We start from the raw sequence: 22,776 nt of genomic DNA, 5'->3' as shown, positions 1-22,776 counted from the left end.
CACTTTTAAATTTTTCATTTTTTATACACAATCAATACATCTGTCATCTTGACAAAGACTACTTTAAGACAGATTTCAAGCAACATTTGAATTCCGCCTTTAGTATATCAAAACAACACAGAGAATCTAAAAAATGGTTCTTTTTAAACCCCTAAATTATGAAAAAGATTCTTTCTTCGTTTTATGATATCAAAATCATTTTTATTATAAGGATGATAATCAATTACATTTAATATTAGCTTAAGTATAATCTGTGATTGGCTTATGATATCTTAAAATGTGCGACTTAGTATAACTAATTCGATTTCTAAATGTCATAAGACAATCATAGAACTTTAGTACAAAAATTTATAAAATATTTTATTGGTTTTTTTCATTAAAAAAATGTTTTTTATTAGATTGCTATATTCTAGATGTCGGCGTATTCGTATGATGGTGTGCACATAACGTGGTGGGGCTCTGCCACGACGTTGGAAAAGTTGTCGGGGAGGACGTTTCGCTTTCCAAATCCGCTAACTTCTCCCTATATAGACCAGTCTTGTCCCGATCGTCGAATCTCGCTGACCAATATTAATCTCCTTTATACAAATCAAGTGAGGAGCATTTTCTAACAAAACTCTAAAACGTTGTGTTAACATTTGCACGGACGAAGTTAATAAACAACGATATTATTTATATTTAACGATTCTTTAATACGATTCATCGAGAAAATGTGTCTTCTTTATTTCAATAAAGAAAATAATTCTAGATCTGTGCATTAATGAAATTCTTTACATGAGCAAAATAATTCTTTATATTTCACTCTTATATTTCTAAAATTGATCACTTTATAATCGATATAGACCACAGTTTGCATTAACGAGGAAGTAAAAGTAATTGTAATTTTCGGGTTCAAAAACATGCATTATGTCGCATCAGCGATTTACGTTTATTTCATATATCTGTCATTTCGTCACATTATTTTGCGTTTCTGCACAATTTCACAATTCTAAAGAACTTTCCAAGAATAATATTATTCATTTATTACCTGCTTACGCCATCGCCTCGAGAGCTAGTCTTCTCGGTTCGGCAACATGTGCAACGGAATTACAAGATTTTCGAGACGCTGTCGATCAACGGATGCTATGGGGCTTAAAGAGTAAGTAAAATTCATTCTTAATCATGATTGGTTTTTGATATTTATCGGATCGATAAAATAAATGCAAAGTCAAAAATGTTAATCACAAGAATAATCTTGCGTTCATTTCATGTCGAGTTATTTTATCGTTAAAGAGTTACTCTGAAACTAAATCGATTTTGTAGCTATATAGCTGTAATAAATATTACAATATGATGCAACATTCAATATTACTGCAATGTTGCAACTGTAAGAGTCGTGTTTAATTTTGTCTGGCGTTAATAAAGATATAAATTAAGGTATCTATAAGCGAAAATATTTCAATGTTTCAGATATATCTGTTATATTTATCTCACAAAATTAAAAATTGTTATATTTGTAGAATCTGTTATGTTTGTAGTCGAAACTTTCAGTTATAGAATTTTTTAAATATATATTTATATATATCAAGATTATTTAAAAAATGATAAAAATCGTAGGTTCGTATATAATATTAAAAAAGGAATAATCAAGGCCTAAGCAAAAATTGTTCAATTAATATCTTTATTGTTTAATACATAAGATAGGATGTTTCAGCTTCCTAATTACCCGATAAAAAATTAGTCCACACAAATATATATAAATATGTATAAACATATTATATTCAACATGTATAAATATTCATAAACATACATAATTTTATATGAAATATGTCCATACATCCCTCTTCCTCTTATAAAATTACATTTTAATGTAATGGAAATAATAATAGTAATGTGAAAACATTAAAAATAATTAAAAGAGTAATTTTCACACTATTTGTTTTAGAAAAAATCAAGTTTGAAGAAATTTTAAAAAATTACTTATATATAATTATATATAAAATTATACATAATTGCGTGTGAGCATTTTTTTACATTTTTCCAAACTTATTTTTTTTCTAAAACAAATAGTAAAAATGATCCCTTTAATTATTTTGTATGTTTTCACATTACAAATATTCTATTACACTAAAAGTAATTTTACAAAAGAAAGAGAGAGAAGAATGTATAAAAACATAGAAAAAAATTTCATATATAATTATATATAATTGTATACAATTATATAAAAAATTGACATATTTTATATACGATACATGTTCATGAATATTTATATATGTTTATACATATTTATACATATTTATATTAGGTGTTGGAATTAATTCGTAGCGTTTTTAATGAAAGAATGTTATTTATTTCACATGAGCATTAAAAAATACATTAATGAAAGTACTTCCCATCACTTGTAAAACGCTACGAATTAATTCCAACACCTAATACATAAAAAATTGTTTAGCCCCATTCTCAGTCATCAAATAAATTAATACATAAGAGGAAAACACAATAACATAACTAAAGAACACTAATCATGGATAAAACCATGACACACAAACAAAAACTTATGCAATAACCCGTAAAAAATTTGTTACGCATGAATGTATATAATTATATATAACTATATTTATACATATTTATACATGAAAAATTTTGTATTGCGAAGAGAATCAAAGTGTTGGATTTGCTGCTGCTTATGTTAAGCGTCGTCTACAATATGCAGAGTAAGCATGGTGTAAAAAGTAAAAATAAACAAATTTGCTCAATCACAGCGAAATGTGAGAAAATTAATGGAATATGATCGGTCAATTTCTTATTCTTACCTTCTTATTTATCAAGTTTACTCCCCTCACATATTATAGTAGACACATTATGGCCTTATGGTCTTTACTATTTTGGCCAATTAATTTACTTATTTATGTTTTACTGTATAAATTTTTTGTGTATCATAGCCTTTACGTATACAAGACACATCATAGTACAAACCAAATAATTACAAATTGTTGTTGCCATGCAGAAATTACTCTTTCAGAAATCGGCTGAGTCAATAATATGGATATAAAGCAAAGTTGGATGTCGGGTCATTTGCCGTTTTATAAAGGCCGTATACTTAAAATGTAATATAGCAACCATCCTTATGTCGATATCTAAACATTTATAACGTTTTTCAATGGCAGAACTGGTGCGTACTCAGTGCATATTAAAGCTGTTGTATACTAATCCAATCTGAACGTAAAAGTGAGATATCTCAATTAATACCCAATGTATATTTTATCAAATAGCACAATAAAATGTATTGAGAATTTTGAGATTTAATTCGTTTCTATATTTTTTTTAAACGCACATCTTTACGTCGATTTGTATACAATGGCTTTAAAGTGCATTGAGTGCGCACCAGTTCTGCCAATGAAAAACGCTATTAGATATAAGTGGGAAATATGACCGCGGCGCATCTCAAAGATTTTAAATATCTTATATATCGATATTATTGCACATTGGCCTCATCTAATTACTTTTGCAAATTACTTTTTATATTGAATTAATCGTCAGAGGTTTTATATTTATTGTAATTTCCTAAAAATTATATACAGTATTACAGTTGTATATACATTCTTACGTAGAATAAATAAGCCAACTTTTTATTTCAAGTAGTAAATTCAGTTTATTCAATTAATTAAGTTAATATATTGATTTAAAAAATTGATTTAATAAAAGGGTGATTTATCGGGATTTCAAATTATCATTTAGATAGTATCAATACAAAGAGTTATCGAAACGATTTTATTTTTGTGCTACAAATTTTTAAGTTTCTTTAAAATATATTCGCATGCCTTAAAATGTGCAATCTATGTAATAGATCGTTAAAATTACGAGCTTGAAAAGTGGCACTTATTACTTTGGTTACTTAAACTTCAAATATCTTTTTTTTTTGACTGGAGAACAACCTGTTCTCAGGACGTATAAGTTGCATTCCGATGACGTAATTCATTTATTCACACATTATACAACATATTTTCCATAAATGTATTACTACCGTGATTGTGTCGCACGCGTAACTTTCGGTTTAAACACTTAGTACTAGAATCAACTTTCTTCGTGTTACACAAGGAACTAGTTTCTTGACTGCATATGCGAGAGAAAAGCGTTTATTACGCGTACAACACCGCACAATTTTCTCTCATTTTATTTCGAGGATCCTACATCTCATGAAATTGCGCGGTATATCTGTAGTTTGGAGAACATTACAGCTGAAAGTACACGCTCTCTTATGTACACAATTAATCAAATAGATATATTCCTTATACATCGAGTTTTGACATTTTTTAACACTATCGTTTATATGAAGAAGTGATCTGAGTGAAAGTTAGTAAAAGTTACGAAATAGAGCAATTAAAAATTATCCTTCGTAGTATTACTTTAGTCACAAAAATATTTCATATTTGTTATTACAACATTTAACTATTATTTTTTATTATATCTCTCCAAGTGTTATTTGTAAAATGCATAATAATGCACAAAGTGATATTAAAATTATATAATTATGTTTTGTAATAATCATTGGGACTATTATAGCGAAGCGCACGCGCACGCGCGCGCACCACACACCCCATTGCGACATTTGATTAATGAAATTGAAAAACACCTAAATAATATGAGTTATCTAAGAATTGTCTTTTGCAATTGACAATGATCCTGTCTTCAGCAATTAATAAAAGTCGCAGTATTTAAGTAGCAATGAATAAGAAATATTATATTAGATGTTGTTACGTAAATAACAATTGTGTATTTTTGTATTCTTCAAGCATTGGATTCTAGTGGCGAACTCAAATCAGGTTTCCTTTATGGAAATAATTTTTGGCTGGGCAGTCGTAGCCAGTGCTTCGATATAATGAACAGGACTCCCTTTGAGTTCGCGAAACGGCATATAGTTAATAACACGAGATACCGCAATCCGCAGAATGAGTTCCCACCTTTCCAATTGAATTACTTCGTCGCTTATCTCAGACACAACAGTACTCTTCAGTATCACATCAATATACCAAATGAAGTAAGTTCTTTCTTCTTGAGATTATCTACTCAAAAAAAGAGTATGTATATATATATATATATATATATATATATGAACATATTTTATATATAATTATATAAAATTGCATATAAAATATGTCAATTTTGTATATAATTATATATAAATTATATATGAACCATTTTTTTTTCAGGAAGTATATCGTGTTTTTAATAGTATCGGGTTTTTTATTATAGATTTTAAGTTTTTATTTCAAGTTCAATTTTAATAATATATGTCATGTAATCCTAAATCGAACACTTCCTGCATTTTTCTATATTATGATCTAATAAATTTTATTTTTACATTGGAAAAATGTATTAAATAATTATTTATTTGAATAGTACTAATTTAACATTTATTTATGATAAATAAATGTATTAAATAGAAAAATGATAAATAAAATTAATGGTTTTTGTTCTAAAAAAAGATATACATTATCCGCACAGCATTTTAGATTTTAAATACATAATAGGTATATGAAATTTGAAATATTGCTATATATTAGATACGTAGCAATTCGTATGAATACCAGACGTTTACGAGGAATGTCTCAATAGATATATAATTTACGTTACATATCAAATACATATGATATATATATTCGATACATATTAAATATATAAATTATATATCTAATACGTATATCTAATAATGCAAATACGCAAAACAAATTCAAAATGTACTATGTACGTTATATAATCTGTATACAAAAAATCAGATATGCATTAATTGTACAGTAATAGTTTCATCAAGATCAAAAAATTTAAGACATCTTGTCTTGGTTTTGTCTTGAATCAAGACAAAACCAAGACAATATATCTTAAATTTTTTGTTTCAAACAAAAGTTGTAGGAGTTAAAAAGATCTATTCATTGATCTTATTAATTATTTGACTTTGGATGGCGTTACCAAGATTAGATCAAAGTTACATTTTTTTAAATGAAAACTCCCATTTTTATTACATATTATATTCTTAACCTATTTCAAAAACTTCTCAAAACACTATAACAAAATTTTTTTTTCTTGGAGTACTTTTTGAGTTCTATGACTTGAATGTTATCGTATCGCCGGCATTAGTTAATTACTTATTATCTAAGATATCTAACTGATATAAAATCTTTTAAATGTTGTTCATGATCTTGATAACATTGTAGCCTTTGAAAGTTGTTACTTTTATTTTTATTTTTAGTGTTAATAAATTTTTTTAAACTTTACAACTTTTTACCTGGAATATTTTTTTTTATAAAACTTATATGTTTCGAGATATTTCGAGAGGTTCCGATATTTTTTATATATGCTGTATATAGAAAATTATATATATATTTTAGGATCTGATTACGCTCGGCCTCTGTTTACCCGCATCCTGTTCCATGAATAATATAAGTTTCATTCTAGAAAGAATATTTAGAGACAGAATTCTTTTAATCAATGATCTCTATTCTATGGATCTCAGCCTGATCCAGGTAAAAAATTTAAAGGACGATCACCAATGGCTGTTAAGTGGTGCGACACCCCTCATATGGTATATCAAAAAACATAGACAATAAAAAATTACAAATAAAATAATAATAGACGTTAAATTTTCATATCTCTTCCAAGAGTTTGAGAAAGCGATGAAAGAGATATCTGCAAATATTAATTTTATCATTTCAGTGTTGTTTTAGTGCTTACCTTTGTCATGATGATAAGCGGTACAATATACGATATATTCATATATCAAACATATTTAAAAGCAAATGCTAAAATTGTCGTTAGTAAGTATATGTCTAACTAATTGTAAAATTTTTTGAACTTCTCTCTTCGGTGAACTATTCGTAATACTAATTTTGTTATATTCCTGGTATTCCAAAAGAAAATCACGCTCACGTTTTACACATGAAAACTTTTTTACTAAATTGGAATCATTATTTTAATAAAACTTTAAAATGCAAAAAAAAATTTTTTCTCTCGTATATTATTTATTCCTATAGTGCAACATCTCTTTTTCGAATTGTTTGCTTGTTAATAGTTTTCTTATCTTCGCCGCGGTATGCATCCTTCGCAATTTTTAATCAATACAGATTCTGAATTGTTATTTAGATGTAGAAAACGCGGTCGAGATGCAAATGACAGATTTGTCGTCTTCACGTGAGAAAAGTAGAATCGGGAATGTATTAATGTGTTTCTCCGTTTACACAAGTACGAAGATAATATTTAACACAAAATTGGACACCGAAGCAATAGCCGTCATTCACGGCATAAGATTTCTGACCATGCTTTGGATAATTATAGCTCACACCATATTTTACACGACGGACTATCTCGGTAAGTGTACTGAGACAAAAATTCTAGAACTGATTATTTACGCCTCTTGATCGTTCGATATTTTTCCATGCATAACAAACATCGTTTCACATATGTAGACAATAAAATATGGACGTTGAGATTCGCCGAAGGTATCTCCATTCAAGTGATAAGCAACGCAAGTATAGCGGTTGACACTTATTTCTTTTTAAGCGGATTTTTATTGGCTTACGTGTATTTAAAGCATAAAACAGACAAGGAAAAAATTAAGCCGATTCATTACAGAGAGAAGCTAAATGAGTTCTTTGTCAGCATAATAAAGAGATATATCCGGTACGTTTCTAACGTTATCTTGATTCACGCGAACAATAAACAAAGACGACGCTGTAAGCATGACAGCATCAATGGTACAGTAATAAGCAAAATAACACAGAATGCGATTAAAAAATTCAATTTAACAATGAGCCAGATAATAATAATAATTGCTTTCTCTATAGTTTTTAAAATTAAATCTAGAAATTTGTTTTAAGGTTGACACCAACTTATATAATAATGATAGGAATAGTGCAATTAAACTCAACTTGGTACGACAAGACTTCGCAATTTTACGTTGAAGAAAGATTGCACGAAACTTGCGCGAAATATTGGTGGAGAAATATCTTGTACATAAATAATCTGTTTAATCATAATACGATGGTACGAATGCCAATTTAGGCTGGTTCCAAAATATACTGTCAGTACTGAAAATCTATAGTAACGTAAACGGCAGTAAATTTTGGAATATAGCTTTAATTATAATATCATTCTGGCATCATACACTCAAGAGAGACTCCTTATTCCGAATTATATTGAGAGAAATTTTTTTGTAGTGCTTGTCTTGGAGTTGGTATCTATCCAGTGATATGCAATTCTTTATAATCGGTCTGGCGCTTTTAATTCTATCAACTGTGTAAGTTAAACGATCGTTCACTGTAGAATGTTACATATTTTCAACGCATGTATTGGAATAAATAAAAGCTACAAATTTCAGATATTTTTACGTGGCTGTTGTTATACTAGGTACAATTTTGATAGCCTCAGTTATCTTAAGCGGTTATATCTCATACATTTATGAATATGTTCCGACGTAAGTTGCAAAGCATCTGATTAATTACGAATTATTTAAATAATTAAATACTTTTATATTATTACAGTTTAGATGAACAGTACAGACTTCTAGATGTCCTCTACTTCCCTCCATGGATTCGAATTGGTCCATATATTATTGGAATGATTACAGGTTACATTATAAAAAGATTTAACAGAAAAATAGTCTTGAAAAAGGTAAAATATATAATATTTATCTTTACATAAAAGAATTTGATGTAACTAATTGTTGGAGTTATGGAGTATGTAAGCTACCGATTAATAAAATTTAGATTGTTATTTTTAATTATGCAGAACGCGGATTTGAAATATCCATAATTATAAATCATGGACTAATATCAAATTAATTTTTACAAAAGTTTAACAGTAGCTAATTTTTAAATCATATCTGCAATTATACATACATACATACAAAGATATTAGACTGACAAGAATAAAAAATTTTAATCAGCCTCAGTTCAAAAACTTCCATTTTATGTCAAAAGAATACTAATAAAGAATCTAAATTTTTATCAAAATATATTAAGATTTAGAGATCGTTAGTGAACGATTTTTAAATCAAAGTTTTGATTTTCCTTAATGTATGTTTGATTTGATGCAAGAATGGCTCAATCTATATTTTAATTGTGATACTCTATGTTTTTTTGGTCGCTAAACACGATACAATAATTCATTTAGCTCTACGACATACGCCTTAAAAAATACAGCTCGATTAATGTGTAAAAATAACCAAATTTTAAGTTTAAGATCAATTTTTGCAAGGTTCCAATGGATTATTACTCCCCTTAAATTGTAGATCTGTTCTCAAAACAAGATCCAGTTGCTTTTTCAGGGCCTTTAAGAGTTGCATTTAACTTGATTATAAAACGTTTTTAAAAATAGAAAAAATTTTTTTCAACAAGTTCTAACGTATATCATTTTGTGATTTTGACATCCTCAAATCAAATGCCTCAATTTAACAATAAAACTGTTTATTAGAAAATGAAATGAGTACATAATACAAAAAAAATGATTTAATTAAAAATATACTTTAGAACTTGTAAATAAATTTTTTTCTTAAAAACATTTTATAATGTTAAATGCAACTTTTAAAGGCTCTGTAGAAAGTCCCGGGAAAATGCGCTCATGCTTGGATCTTGTTCTGAGTGAACAAACCTACAATTTGAAGAGAGTAACGATAATTAAACGATAAATAAACGACTCATTTGGACGCTTGGAACCTTGCTAAAATCGATCTTGAACTCAAAATTTCTTAAGGCGTATATCAGAGCTAAATGCATTATTGCATCGTGTTCACTCTGTAGCAAGCCGTCAAAATGACGTCATTTGACGTCAAAATGACGTAACTTGCTATCTGGACAACAACCAAAAAAACGTACAGTATCACATTTAAAATGGATTAAGCCATTTTTGCATAAAATAATTTGTCAAAATCAGGACTTTTACACTAAAAATAAAGATAAGAGAAACAATTTCCAAAGGACAAACTAATAAGACCAGTAAATAAATCTTTTTAAATCTTACAACTTTTATCCGAAATACTTTTTTGTAATAAAACTAATATTTTTCAGGGTTTCCGTACTTCTTCCCCACTCTGTATACGAATTAATCATTTATAAATTAATACACTGACATTTCTCACTTTACAGTTCAATACACAGCTGAAAACCACAATTTATATAGAAAATATAAATGTATAAAAGAATTATTTAACCCACATCCAAATTATTCTTAATATCTTGATGAAAATAAATCGCTAAAATTGCTGAAAATTGTTAAGATCTATATCAGTTGACCTGTTTTAATATACAACATTTTAAATAAAATGCATAAATTTCAGAGTACTATAATTTTATATTGGACTCTTGGTGCTGCTTGCAACATTTTCGTGTTATTTGGCCTTTACAAACGACAGATATCTGTTCTGTCTACTGCTATCTATGTTGCAATAAGTAGAACAGTTTGGGCCATAGGCATAGCATGGATTGTAATAGTGTGTTGTACTGAGCATGGAGGTCAGTCCGATTTAATAATAGTATTAAATAGATAAAAAATAATAAAAATATTCTGACTCAAGAATTTTTTAAAAATAAAAAATTGCCAGAAAGAAAAGACTATGAGTCAAAGTTAGTTATTAAGTGCTAATGATTAATCTATCTTTAATAGTTATCTCTTAGTCGATATAAACATTAAATCATGCAAATGTTTTAACCTTTATCAGCTCATCCTCAGTGTAAAACATAATATTTAAACTAATTGAGAATAAAAATAGAGAAATAAATATAAAAGAGTCGTAATATAAATCGGTTACATAATAGATAATTTAAATATAAAACATTTATGATGGCATTAATACTAAAAATATTTGTAAATTCGTATTCTCTTTCGATAGAAGGATTAAGAATATCCAACAAGGTCGCATGATCACAATCATTGTTCTGCATTACGTTTGAAAGATGATTAATTTATCAAAGGATAATTAAAAAAAATGTACTATTGAGGAAAATTGTGAATCTACTGCAATTGTATGGACTGAGAAATTTGTAAACTGTATATAAAGTTTACTGCAAAATCGGCATCCATTTACTGAAACAAATTTATAATGATAATGGATTTTTATTAGATGTTTTTCCAAATGATATATTGCAGTGAAAAATAAATTCTATTACCATTTACAATTTATGCTGGAAAATTTTAATCATATTCTTGATTCTTTCATCGAAAGAGAATACGAATTTACATATATTTTTTAAAAAAATCAATGCTATAAATATTTAATATTTAAATTTATCTATTGTGTAACCGATTTACATTGCGAGTCTTCTTTATTCTTTTTATCTTCCTTTTCAATTAGTTGAATTATTATATTTTATATTGACGATGACTTGATGAAGGTTGAAACGTTTGTATGATTTAATGTTTATGTGGACTGATAAATATTAAAAATAGATTAATCATTAACATTTAACAACTAGCTTTGACTCGTAGCCTTTCCTTTTTGACAATATAAATAGATAAATTTTATATCATATCAACATAAATAAATTGTTATATTATTCGTATAATATTCTATTTAATCCTATTTTTTTAATTTAATACTTTAAACTACTTTAAAGTCTTGGCCCTGATGGTAGAAATGCTTCTGAGATTTCGGAGTGAATTTTAACATCATGGACACAAGGCTTAATAAGCATTTTTGTATATATATAATAGACAATAATAAATCATAACAGAATGTTATAATTTAGAAAAAAAATTTTATTCTTATCAAACGCTTGACTTTATTACAGGCATCGTTAAGGAGCTGTTAACATGCAAAATCTGGATTCCTCTTAGTAGACTTACATACTGCGCTTACCTTTTAAATCCTTTTATTATACATTCGATTCGTTTGCATAATGAAACATCTGCTCATTTTGAATTTCTGTCCATGGTAAGTACACGAACAATCAAAACTCTAACCTCAAACAAAATAAATACACTTATTGTCACAATTTTCATTTTTAGTGCGCTATGATCATTGGATACTTTGGGATTAGTTATATCTGTGCATATGCATTGTCTTTAATGGCAGAATCACCGTATATCTTATTAATGCGAATGTTCAGCCAATCTCGTAACAAAAAGAAATATAAGGAATGTGAAGTTATAATTTCACATACATGATAGTGATGGAAATACTATAATATTGTAATAATTGTAATTAAAATCGTATAAAATAAAATCAATTTTTAGACGTTTATGCCTCTATACATTTGTGTGAAATCATATTCAACTGCGATGAAATAAACTGGGTACAATTTGCATGAATTATGTAGAAGGAAACGTTGCAAGTGCGGTTGCGATTAATTCATTGAAAATGCAAAAATGCGCACGAATCGAGATTCGTTTTTATCAAGTGGGTGTATTATACATAGCATCCACAAATTTCAGTCAAAATATCTTGTACTCGAAGGAGTAGATCAAGAGTTTACAGCTCATTTACAAAACTACAAATTATTAAAGTCATAGTTCCCCATGGCGCGCTATATGTGAACTGGAGAATGTATTCTGGGTGGCGCCGGCGAGGTAATGGCTCGATTCGCACGTGAGGCCTGTTCGCGTCTTCCTTCCTCCAGCTGCTTTTCGAGCTGCTCTTTTAAGACTAGAAGCTCCCTTGTTCTTTGATAGACAGGATCCTTGAAGCAGGTAAAAACAGATATTTCAACAAAGACATTCTATAATTAGTAAACTATATAACATAATAATTATATTAAATATTTTTATGTACCTGTTGCCGCATACTAGGGTTCCATCTACAATACAAACTTTTCCACGGTTTAATATATCGCATACTAGCAACTGGCATTAGAACAAGCTGATAATTCGTACCGGATCGGTAAAGAGGATTCAGATAAAGAGGTAATTGACTATTGGTATGCGACCAGAGAGAGACTGTTCTTTGCTTCACTTGTTCTTGTACTCTTTCGCGTTCGCTATAAATATTATATCAATTATGATATATGTACATAAAAATATAAGATGCAAATCGCCTATAAATATTTACCTGCTAAACAAGAACGTGCCAAATCTACAAGAGTAAAGATGATCAAGAATGGTAATTAAAAAATGTTCGTTGAATTCAAAAGCGTTGGGAAATTGTCGCATTATTTGCCAAACGCAATCGATAAATTGTAAAAATACTGGCGATCTATCTGCATCGCTATGATGTTCATCGCCATGGCCTATCCTCTAAAAAAATCATTATTAATTATAGCAAATGAAATATCACACAATACTGAAATTTAAAGAAAGTTCTATGTACCTGTTGAAATTTATGTCCAAAGCTAAGCCATTCTTTTTCTATTAAAACCTCAAATCCTTTGACGGTTCTATAATACGGATCTAACATTAACATCGCGAGAGCTGTAAGCTAAAAAAGATAATAACAATAAATACGTATAATAAACATTGTAATTTTTATCTTTCATATATACTCATCGATAGTCATAATCGATCGATACGGAATATAAAATTTACATCGTTATAATTTACCGAATTTTCCTAGTTTTATTGTTACGTGAAGAAATATATTTTTAAGAATAAGTTTTAAGATTTTAACGTGCAATTGTATTTATTTATATATTAGGTGTTGGAATTAATTCGTAGCGTTTTTTAATGAAAGAATGTTATTTATTTCACATGAGCATTAAAAAATACATTAATGAAAGTACTTCCCATCACTTGTAAAACGCTACGAATTAATTCCAACACCTAATAATTTTATATTTAACAAATTATAAGGTAAAAATTAATTTTCTATAAAAACAATTAACGAAAAATATCATACTCTTCATTCAGTTCATATTCAAAAACATATTTTTTCATCAAACAATAAAAAAAAATCTTTTAATAAAAGTCAATAAGAATTAAATATTTACTTGTGCTGTTCGGTCCCAACCGTCAGAACAGTGGACTAGGACTGAAGTTTTATGATTTTCAACTTTGTCCACAATTCTTACAGCTCCAGCAAGAACACATTTGATATGCTTAAGCCACATTGTTGATTCTATACCTGACAGCCATCGAGCCTCGTCAATTGTGGGGAAACATAATTCTGAAATAAATCAAACGTAAATTAAAAAAAAAAGAAAATGTTACATTAATATATTTATCAAATTTAATTTTTTTTTGACAAATCTGATACCTTTTAATTTTCTGAGACTTTCTCTCATGACATGTATATTGTGAATATCGAGAAAGACTAATTCTGCATTCTGATAAGCATCTTCGCTTTCGTATCCACCACCTTTCGCTTTATTCGCTATCGCGTTTGGCATCGGTCGCGCATCCATTATAAAGAGTTTATGACTTTGTGCGTTAGCATCCATTATCAATTGCACATATCTCTCGTCCTCGCGACTTCGTTTGCCGCCAACACCAACTAATGGCTGAGCACAACGAGTTATCGTCGCTTGGCTTTCTGGATGAATCCATGAGAGAACCGGAAGTCTACCTCTACTTCTAAAAGACGCAGAGGCTTGAAGATCCTCGTCGGTTGCTGCAGCAGGTACTGCCCAGACAGCTGGATAACTGTCGCATAGCGAATACGTATCATTGATTTTTGATATTTTCCACATATCGTTATTTACACCCTGAAATTCAACGAGAAGTGATATAAAGTTTTGAACAAACTGTTATAATATCATTAAAGTTTTTTCAAATTCTACACGAGATATGCCTTTTAATATATACCATTCTTTTTAATTCTGCAATAGGTTCGTAAACGTTCCAACCATTTTCAGAAAAAGTCTCAGAGTATTCAAAGGCAAAAAGAGGTAACTTGTGAGATAATGGAAAAGAATACTGTTGTAGTTTTTCAAATACGTCTCGTCTGGAATGGTTTTCCTGTTTATGAGCAAATCTGAGATTCCTCATATCTTTACAAAACACCTCGATTCCATAAGAATTTTCTCCTCTACTCGATGCACCGCCGACTTTTTCAATTCGACTAACGACCCCCAACGGCACTTCGACGACATAAGGCGTTTCTCGATCTATACTACGAAAATGAAGCTTGTAATTTGTAACACTAAGGATCCCTCTAGCAGGCCCCGAATAAGGACACAAATAGGTAACTTCATGTGCAATGCCTTGCACTCGTTCTCCATTCAAGAGTGGTGGTCCCGTATCTCCTCCAGACAAATTCTAATCAAAATAGCAATATAAGTAACCAAATGAAAATATTGTGTAATAGTAAATTTTATATAGATAGAAGAAAAATTTTTTATTTTTTCTACAACTTCAACAGAAATAAAAGGCAACAACAGTAAATATGTTGCAAAGTAAAAGTGAAATAATAGGAAAATATTTTACACAACAGAACATCATATTTTAACAAAAATATTTTACTATTCATGGATTATCATTGAATATTTGTATCAACAAAAATGCCATAATGACATAAATAAAAGTAAGAACTGTGTTGTACTTAAGCATTCACTACAAACTCACTTTTACTTGATTATCTTTTTTAGCCTCTAAAGCAGAGACTATATTATTATCTGTTGAAGTGGAGCTTGAAGAAAAACTTTTTGAATGTGAAGCTTTTTCCCAACTCTCCTAAAGAAATTTATAGATTCACTCGAGATTTAAATAGTAATGTATTATGTTATCAATATTATAATCAAATAAATTCTGCTTTATACCGATTCCTGGCCCATTTTTGAATTAAGCGAACTGCTCTTGCTGTCTGAGTTGAGAGAATCTGAACTGGCATTCTTCGAATTGCTTTGTTCTGTACCCAGAAGTTCTGCACTGCCTCTCTTTTCCATACTTGTATTAAAGATGAGAAGTTTCAAATTCTCTACTTTCGTTGCAACATTCTTGTTTACATCTTCATTCACTGTTATCTATGATTATATAAACCATCTGCACCTGTACACAATCAATTATAATTAGATGCATGGTAATTAATTTAAAAAGTGCCAACACAGTTAACCATTTTTAAGTTAATATTAAGTTCAAAACTCTTAAATTAATAGAATTAAAATAACAATAAACTTTCTAAATATTTAATCAGATAGAATATATGTCTTCATATTTCTAAATATATCTATTAATAAATATTGTTCAAATATATTTCGGATATATAAAACATATCAAAACACATAAAAAAATATATAAACAATGTCATATTTAAATAAATTTTCTGTGTTAGGATCTTGACATCTGTCTCTATGACATAACCTCACAAAGTTCGCAGCGCTCGTAATAATATAACGACAAAATAATCTTAATTAATAAACTAACGATGGAATCATTGGAACGCGATAAAAACGGCACATACTTTCACAGAAAACTTACGACGAAAAAAGAATTTAAGAGTACGATACAACCGGAATTGGGAGCGAATCATGTCGTGCCACGCCCAGAGGTGTACGGATTCGCTTTATTGTCCTCGGAAACGTGCAAAAATTTCAGCCGTATTAAGGCCCATGCGATGCACCGGATACGAACCTGCTTCGCTTTATATTTATGTAATGTATCCCGTAGCGTTTGCTCCTGTCAGTGCAACGTATTTTTGACAGACGCGGCCATTTTGCACGCGATCGTCGACAGGTGACGCTGTGCTGCCTCTCCTCAACTTCGTGTACATAGTGCACCTGTTCTGGAACGTCTCACCGCCAAGTGAAAAAACAATTAAATTAAAAAACGTGTATTTAGACTTTCTAAATATCTAATGTTTTTTCAATATATTTCCATTTTCATTATTTTGTAAAATTACTATTTGTTTTATATAATAAATAAAAATTAAGATAATTTTTAAATATACTACGTTTTTATTTCTACATACATATACAATATAATAAAGTTATTTTATAGGTCTTTTGAAAAATATTAGGTACAAATTAATTCAATGCTTTTTTTTCCATAATTCAGAGTTACTCACACAAAGACAAGTACACATTTAATACTCGAAATAATCTCCATTGTTTTCGATGACTTTACATCTTCTTTTGGGCAAATAACAAATGCGGAAGCAATTTAGCAGTTTTGACCTTTTGACTCGATGAAGGCACCGAATTTGTACACCTAATATATTTAAAGAAATCTAAGTATGTACAATTATATAAAATAAAAAAACAGTCCGTTTCATTTGTTCCACGTATTTATTTTATTTTATACGCTTTTTATTCGTATTTTTTTATTATATTTTATACTTTAATAAGATTCATAATATTAAGAAAGTCAAAAACTAATAATAACTAAAGCAGTCTGTACCTCGATTCTGTTAACTTATATTAACTCGATAGTTCGGTATATATCATAATATATATCATTGTTGCGCATTTTATCAATAATACATTTTTAATTAATGAAATATATTTTCCTTAAATATCTAATTATACAACTACTTTTAAAAAATAAAACATCCAAGTAAATATTTTTAAGTTTCAATATTTATTTTGCAAAAAAATAATTTATCTGATTAATAGGGGCTAATTTAATCTCCTTATAAAGATTTGCTTCCTTTTTTTCACAAAGAGGATTTCAAAGCAATTGTTTTTTGCAAAAAATTAGTTTTTAGGAAATCAATCCGGAAGTTGCATATTCTACAGATAGATAATAAGAGCAACATCCGTACCATGAATGGATATTGCATGGATATTGCATGGAAATCATTAATTTTCATTATTTTACAGATAGAAAGAAAAAGACAGACATTGTAGAAAATCAAAACGTATACATATTCTAATACAAATTTGTTATTTTAATTAAAATATCTGCAATAAATCATATATTTATTATCAAATTTGGTAGAATTACAAGTATATATGTTTTAAATGCAGAACATCTAATTTTATAATATTTTATAATTTAGAAAATATGATTACGACTATTTGAGATTTACTTTTGTTACATAATTTTCTGTACTTACAGAATCAAAATATTCATATTAAAAAAATCATCGATAATTTTTCTTTTGATATGAAATCAATTGTAGATATAATTAAATATTATATATGTATAAAATGTGCGTTTTCTCTTTTACGATTTCGATCAAATCTCTATTAATTTAATCAGCAAAACTACTAAAATTTGCTACATGTTGTATACTAATTAAATATACTATTGAATTAATATTTTAAGAAAGATTATCAGATTTTATAATGAATGTTTCGATTCTATAAATGTATAAATAGATAAAATTATGTAGTACAAATCTGAATATCGAATGATTGAAGTATAATACATATATGTGGAGTTATTGCGCTGAGCAATCAATACTTCATTCATCGTTGAAATTTAATGGAGAGCAAACGCCATCTTTTGAATATAGTTTGGTATTATGATTGGTATTTCACGATTATTGATCTCGACGGAAGTACTCAAAAGTTTTCAAATAATTCACACTGAAAAAGAATATCGATTTCATTACGCAAATATTTTGATATTTTTGTAGAATAGTGAAAAAAGACAACTGTAAGAGCACAAATTGATATTAGCATATATATATAATAATAATATATAAATTACAATAATAGTTCAAAAATAAATTAAAATAAATACTCCATAGAACTTTGTGTTACAATAATTTTTCTTCAAATTAAGAATGAAAAATATAGGTAAGTATTAAGTGAAATCTTTTAATAATCGTATTAAATTAATATTATGTGAAATATTTCGCATTTAAGTAAATTCATAAAATGGTACAATTGATTATACCATTGATTATATAATTGATATTTTATATTATATTTCTTAAATAATTCTCTCAAATAATTTGTTCCGAGTAAAAGTTAAACATATTAGTAAAATATATATATTTAAAATGTGAACGAACATGTCATTATAAGAAGTTTTTCTTATAATGTCTATTTTCGAAGCGGTTGACAATTAAGAGTAAAATAAAAGAATTTTTTTAGATTTCATTTGATTTCTTAAAAACCAACATAATAATGAAAACTAATTCGAATAGATATGATAACTTATATTTTTTTTCTACTTTTAAAAGTTGAACAAAATTGATAAATTTTAACAGCAAAAAAAATATACACATCACACATTTTATCATTTCTCACCATCAAAAGGAATTGAAAAGAATTGTAGTTTTGAAATTCTTAAGATACACACACATACACACAAACACCAAATGAACAAAAAAATTGAAAAAAATTTGAATATCTTTTCCTATGAAGATGACAGTATAAATTTTTCTCAAAATCTCAAAATTTTTATAGCATCTTTACGAAATACACAGACAAGTGAAATAAAACTTTTTAGAATATTTATACAATTTAAATTATCATGCTAAAATTTTTAAACATAAGCTCAAGAATGAAAAGGGCGTAAATTTTCCTATATATTTATAAATTTAATAAAATTTCATAAAAGTAAATTTATATTTTGAGCATTTAAAAATCTTTATCTTTTCTTAAATTTTTTGTAGTCTTGTAAGATAGAAACATTTTATATTGCTTTTTTATTAATATTTTAAAAAGTACAGAGGAAGGGGGAGGGAGAGAGAGAGAGAGAGAGAGAGAGAGAGAAGAGAATAAATTATTGATTTAGCTTGATCTTGTCTTAGCAAAAAAAGAAAAGCAAGAAAATAATTTTATATTAATTTGTTAAGGAAAATAACAATTCGTTACTTTTTAAATAACGGGATAACGAGTCATTTTTTTAAATCAGTAACTAGTTATTTTGTTAATTCGATAACGTGTAAGGAAAAAAGCAAAGCTTTCTCAACTCTGATCTTTGTTACAATTATCGTTCTCTTGATTTGTGTGATTTGATTTTGTGTGACGGACAGAAATTCTTTATTAGCGCCCCAAAACATACACAAATAATCCGAATGTTGCAAATAAAAGAATTCACTATATTCGACGATCGAATTATCCATCGACACTATCTGACGAACATGTTATCCGTTGGAACGGAACGAAACTACTACTCCGTTCTATGAAATTCTTGACTATTCTTGATGCGAGTTCAAGTGCGCACGCGTCGTTCGATACGTTCTGTTTGTCTAGTTTTGTTTTTAATTTGCTTTTCTTCTAATTAATGACTAATTAATATCCATGTTATAATTAACATAAATATTTTGCAAACAAATAGAAGCACACTCGAACCACATTATCAAAAAAAAATCAATAATGATTTCTAATATCTTAGATAATTTTATTACAATATAAAGTATAAAGAGGTCATAAAAAAAAGTATTATATAAAAAAAGTATTATAAAGCTTTACTAATTAAAGAATAATGGAAAAGCCTGTTGCTAAATTTGTAGGCAAATAAACTCAATCTTTTTTTTAAAAATATTTATTTCTAAATTCTTTTCAATATTGTTTAAAAAACAGAATGATTACTTTAAATAATCTTTACAAAAATAATAAAATACATAAAAAGTATTCATGTACAGAAGTTTTTTCTCGATTTAAAATTTTTTTTCATATTTTACATATTTTTACGTAACTCATTTTCCACTGTATATCCCTTATAACTATATATCCCTTATAACAGAATGCATCCCAGCTAGAAGCAAGAGAGTTATGTAAAAAAAATGTTAAAAATAAAAAAAATTTTAAATTAACAAAAAACTTTTCCCCTTAAAAGATATATGATCTTCATTGCTTTAAATAATAAAGATATTTTTACAGCGGCAACCTTGTGACTTTTTCCATAAATAATCTTCTATACTGCAGTATGTTCATTTTACAAAATGTTTATTAAAACAAATTGATAAATTTAAAAAATGTACTATATGTATAATTACTGCGTAATTATTGTATATAATTAGGTCAATAATCGATAACAAAATCGATTCGAATTATGCAAATCCCAACTCTGCTTTAAACGATTAAGCAATATTTTCAATTTAAATATAATGTTCCTTTTAACCTATATTGTCACATTTATTATAAGAGTGTACCAAGTATTCAAGTGTTTGGAATAGACTATTGAAAATTATTATTTAATACGTGATCAGCAAAATGAAATTTTTTAAATTAAAAATCTTTCGTTCTTCATTGATACTTCGACATATAAATATTCCTACGCATGGCAGTCCTTCCTCAGCTTCTATAAACTTGCCAATGAGCGAAACGATTTATTTATGACTGCAATATAAACACGAGTTGTAATACTCGAGAGAACTACTATCACGTTACAATAGTGAAATGTTCCGCTTACGCATCAGTTAATACGCGTAAAAAATATAATACATTCTGTTGTCATTCAAAATATTTTCATTCACGACCACTACCTTGATGCATATTTATGATCTGCATTGTACCGGAATTTGTTATATACCAGGTCAATCATGGTCTTTTATCGAGACGCGCGCCGAGCGAATAAAAAGAATAACAAATAAATGTCAATTCAATATTCGCACTATTTGACATTTTTATATTGTAAAGAATGAGAAAGTAATATTGTATTATAAAATTAAATTTAAACTTTTAATTAAATTCATCCTTTTTACAATCTTGTTTTTCGTTTAAGAGAAAACGATATTTCAGTTAATTTAATAATTTCAATTTCAATCTACATTATGTCGCCCGAAAATAACAAGGATTTATCCTGGAATAACAGCCATTCAATATACAATTTCTGTCTAATATATGAGAATTGCTTTTGACGTTACATGATATGAATATATTTAATAAATGCATGAAGAGAGGGAATCTTTATTATTAAAATGTGACTTCATAAAAATCTCTGTAGCACTCAATCAATATTTACTGGAGCAAAGAAAGTTGGATTTGTTCGAAAACATCTCGTGAAGTTGCTAGAATTGAATAAACGGCATAGAATTGAATAAACGTATAAAACTCTTTGTACAGGCAGACAGTAATTTCAAATGATTCTTCCTCGATCGCTTTTGTACAATCCTTTAATGACTTGTATACGTTAAGCCTATTCTACAATTGTGTAAGCGTAGTTGTAAGTGGTTGTAATTGTAAAAATTGACCAATCACAGTCGAATATTCTTTTCATAGGCAACCACTTACAACTATACTTATATAATTGTAGAAAAAAGGGTTACACACAAATAACACAAGATGCGTCTCTTGTTATTAGGACAACGCTCGCACATATTCCAAAAAGTTATTTGTATTTTATTGTAATTTAAGTTCATTGATCTTTTACTACCATATTATATAAATATGCCATATTATAATGAATAAAGTTTTATGGGTATCGCGACAATAAATCACTCGAAGGATCGTTGTAAAGGTTTTTTTGTTGTTGTAGATCAAATATCATTCTAGAGTTATGTATGTATAAATTATATATAGTTATGCATGAACAATTTTTTCTTATTTCTTCAAATTTAATTTTTTATAAAAAATACTTTTTATAAAAAAACAATGCAAAACATTTCCTTTTAATTATTTTTTATTTTCTCATTATCATTATTATTTTTTGGTACCAAACAGTAATTTCAGAAAAGAAAGAAGGATATCTGAACATATAACAATATATTTTGTATATAATTATATACATACATATGTTACATATGTATATTTATACAATATGTTTTATATAAAAAATATTTTACTAGGATGTTACATATGTATGCGTTTTAAAATAAAATAAAAAACTAAATACACATAACATGATTAATATCGTATTTTTTTTAAATAGAATATTCCTTTAGAATCACATACAAAAGGAACAGATTGATCGACATTAGAAAACAATTTGTTAATATCTGAAATTCGGAATTGCATGTTTTTTTTTATTTCTCTATTTTCATATTCCTACACTCCGCAACAACCAGGGACAGTAAAGGTAACGAGATCGTTACAATGAGTATCA

The 22,776-nt window shown here is 27.9% G+C and overlaps 2 protein-coding genes across 4 annotated transcripts; one reads left to right on the top strand and one right to left on the bottom strand.

Annotated features, from left to right (window-relative positions):
* Window positions 1–512: 512 nt before the first annotated feature.
* Window positions 513–12,208, top strand: LOC105146175 (nose resistant to fluoxetine protein 6). The gene is given in 14 exon segments (XM_011056258.2): window positions 513–1,138; window positions 4,773–5,017; window positions 6,366–6,559; window positions 6,691–6,791; window positions 7,117–7,341; window positions 7,440–7,653; window positions 7,851–8,016; window positions 8,190–8,269; window positions 8,351–8,446; window positions 8,514–8,643; window positions 10,307–10,481; window positions 11,757–11,899; window positions 11,974–12,120; window positions 12,122–12,208. Coding segments are annotated over 14 exon segments (2,187 nt in total). The 5' UTR covers window positions 513–906; the 3' UTR covers window positions 12,161–12,208.
* mtm (phosphatidylinositol-3-phosphate phosphatase) lies at window positions 11,704–16,668 on the bottom strand. 3 transcript variants are annotated; one of them, XM_011056260.2, is made up of 10 exons: window positions 16,465–16,668; window positions 15,654–15,882; window positions 15,460–15,567; window positions 14,701–15,153; window positions 14,153–14,600; window positions 13,887–14,062; window positions 13,271–13,378; window positions 13,013–13,197; window positions 12,737–12,941; window positions 11,704–12,644 (listed from the first exon to the last, which is right to left on the bottom strand). In XM_011056260.2, exons 2-10 carry the CDS (start codon window positions 15,777–15,779, stop codon window positions 12,492–12,494), a joined length of 1,962 nt encoding a protein of 653 aa, XP_011054562.1. In that variant the 5' UTR covers window positions 15,780–15,882; window positions 16,465–16,668; the 3' UTR covers window positions 11,704–12,491. The 3 variants fall into 3 exon arrangements, with proteins under 3 accessions (XP_011054562.1, XP_011054563.1, XP_011054564.1); XM_011056261.2 differs by lacking the exon at window positions 16,465–16,668 and adding an exon at window positions 16,312–16,458; XM_011056262.2 differs by lacking the exon at window positions 15,460–15,567 and having other exon boundaries at window positions 16,465–16,663.
* Between the last annotated feature and the right edge of the window lie 6,108 nt (window positions 16,669–22,776).

This window comes from Acromyrmex echinatior, chromosome 3 (assembly GCF_024713525.1).
Source record: "Acromyrmex echinatior isolate Ae372 chromosome 3, ASM2471352v2, whole genome shotgun sequence".
Classification (NCBI taxonomy): domain Eukaryota; kingdom Metazoa; phylum Arthropoda; class Insecta; order Hymenoptera; family Formicidae; genus Acromyrmex; species Acromyrmex echinatior.
The sequence above is the reverse complement of the archived record's forward strand: the minus strand, read 5'-3'. Positions and strand labels throughout refer to the sequence as shown.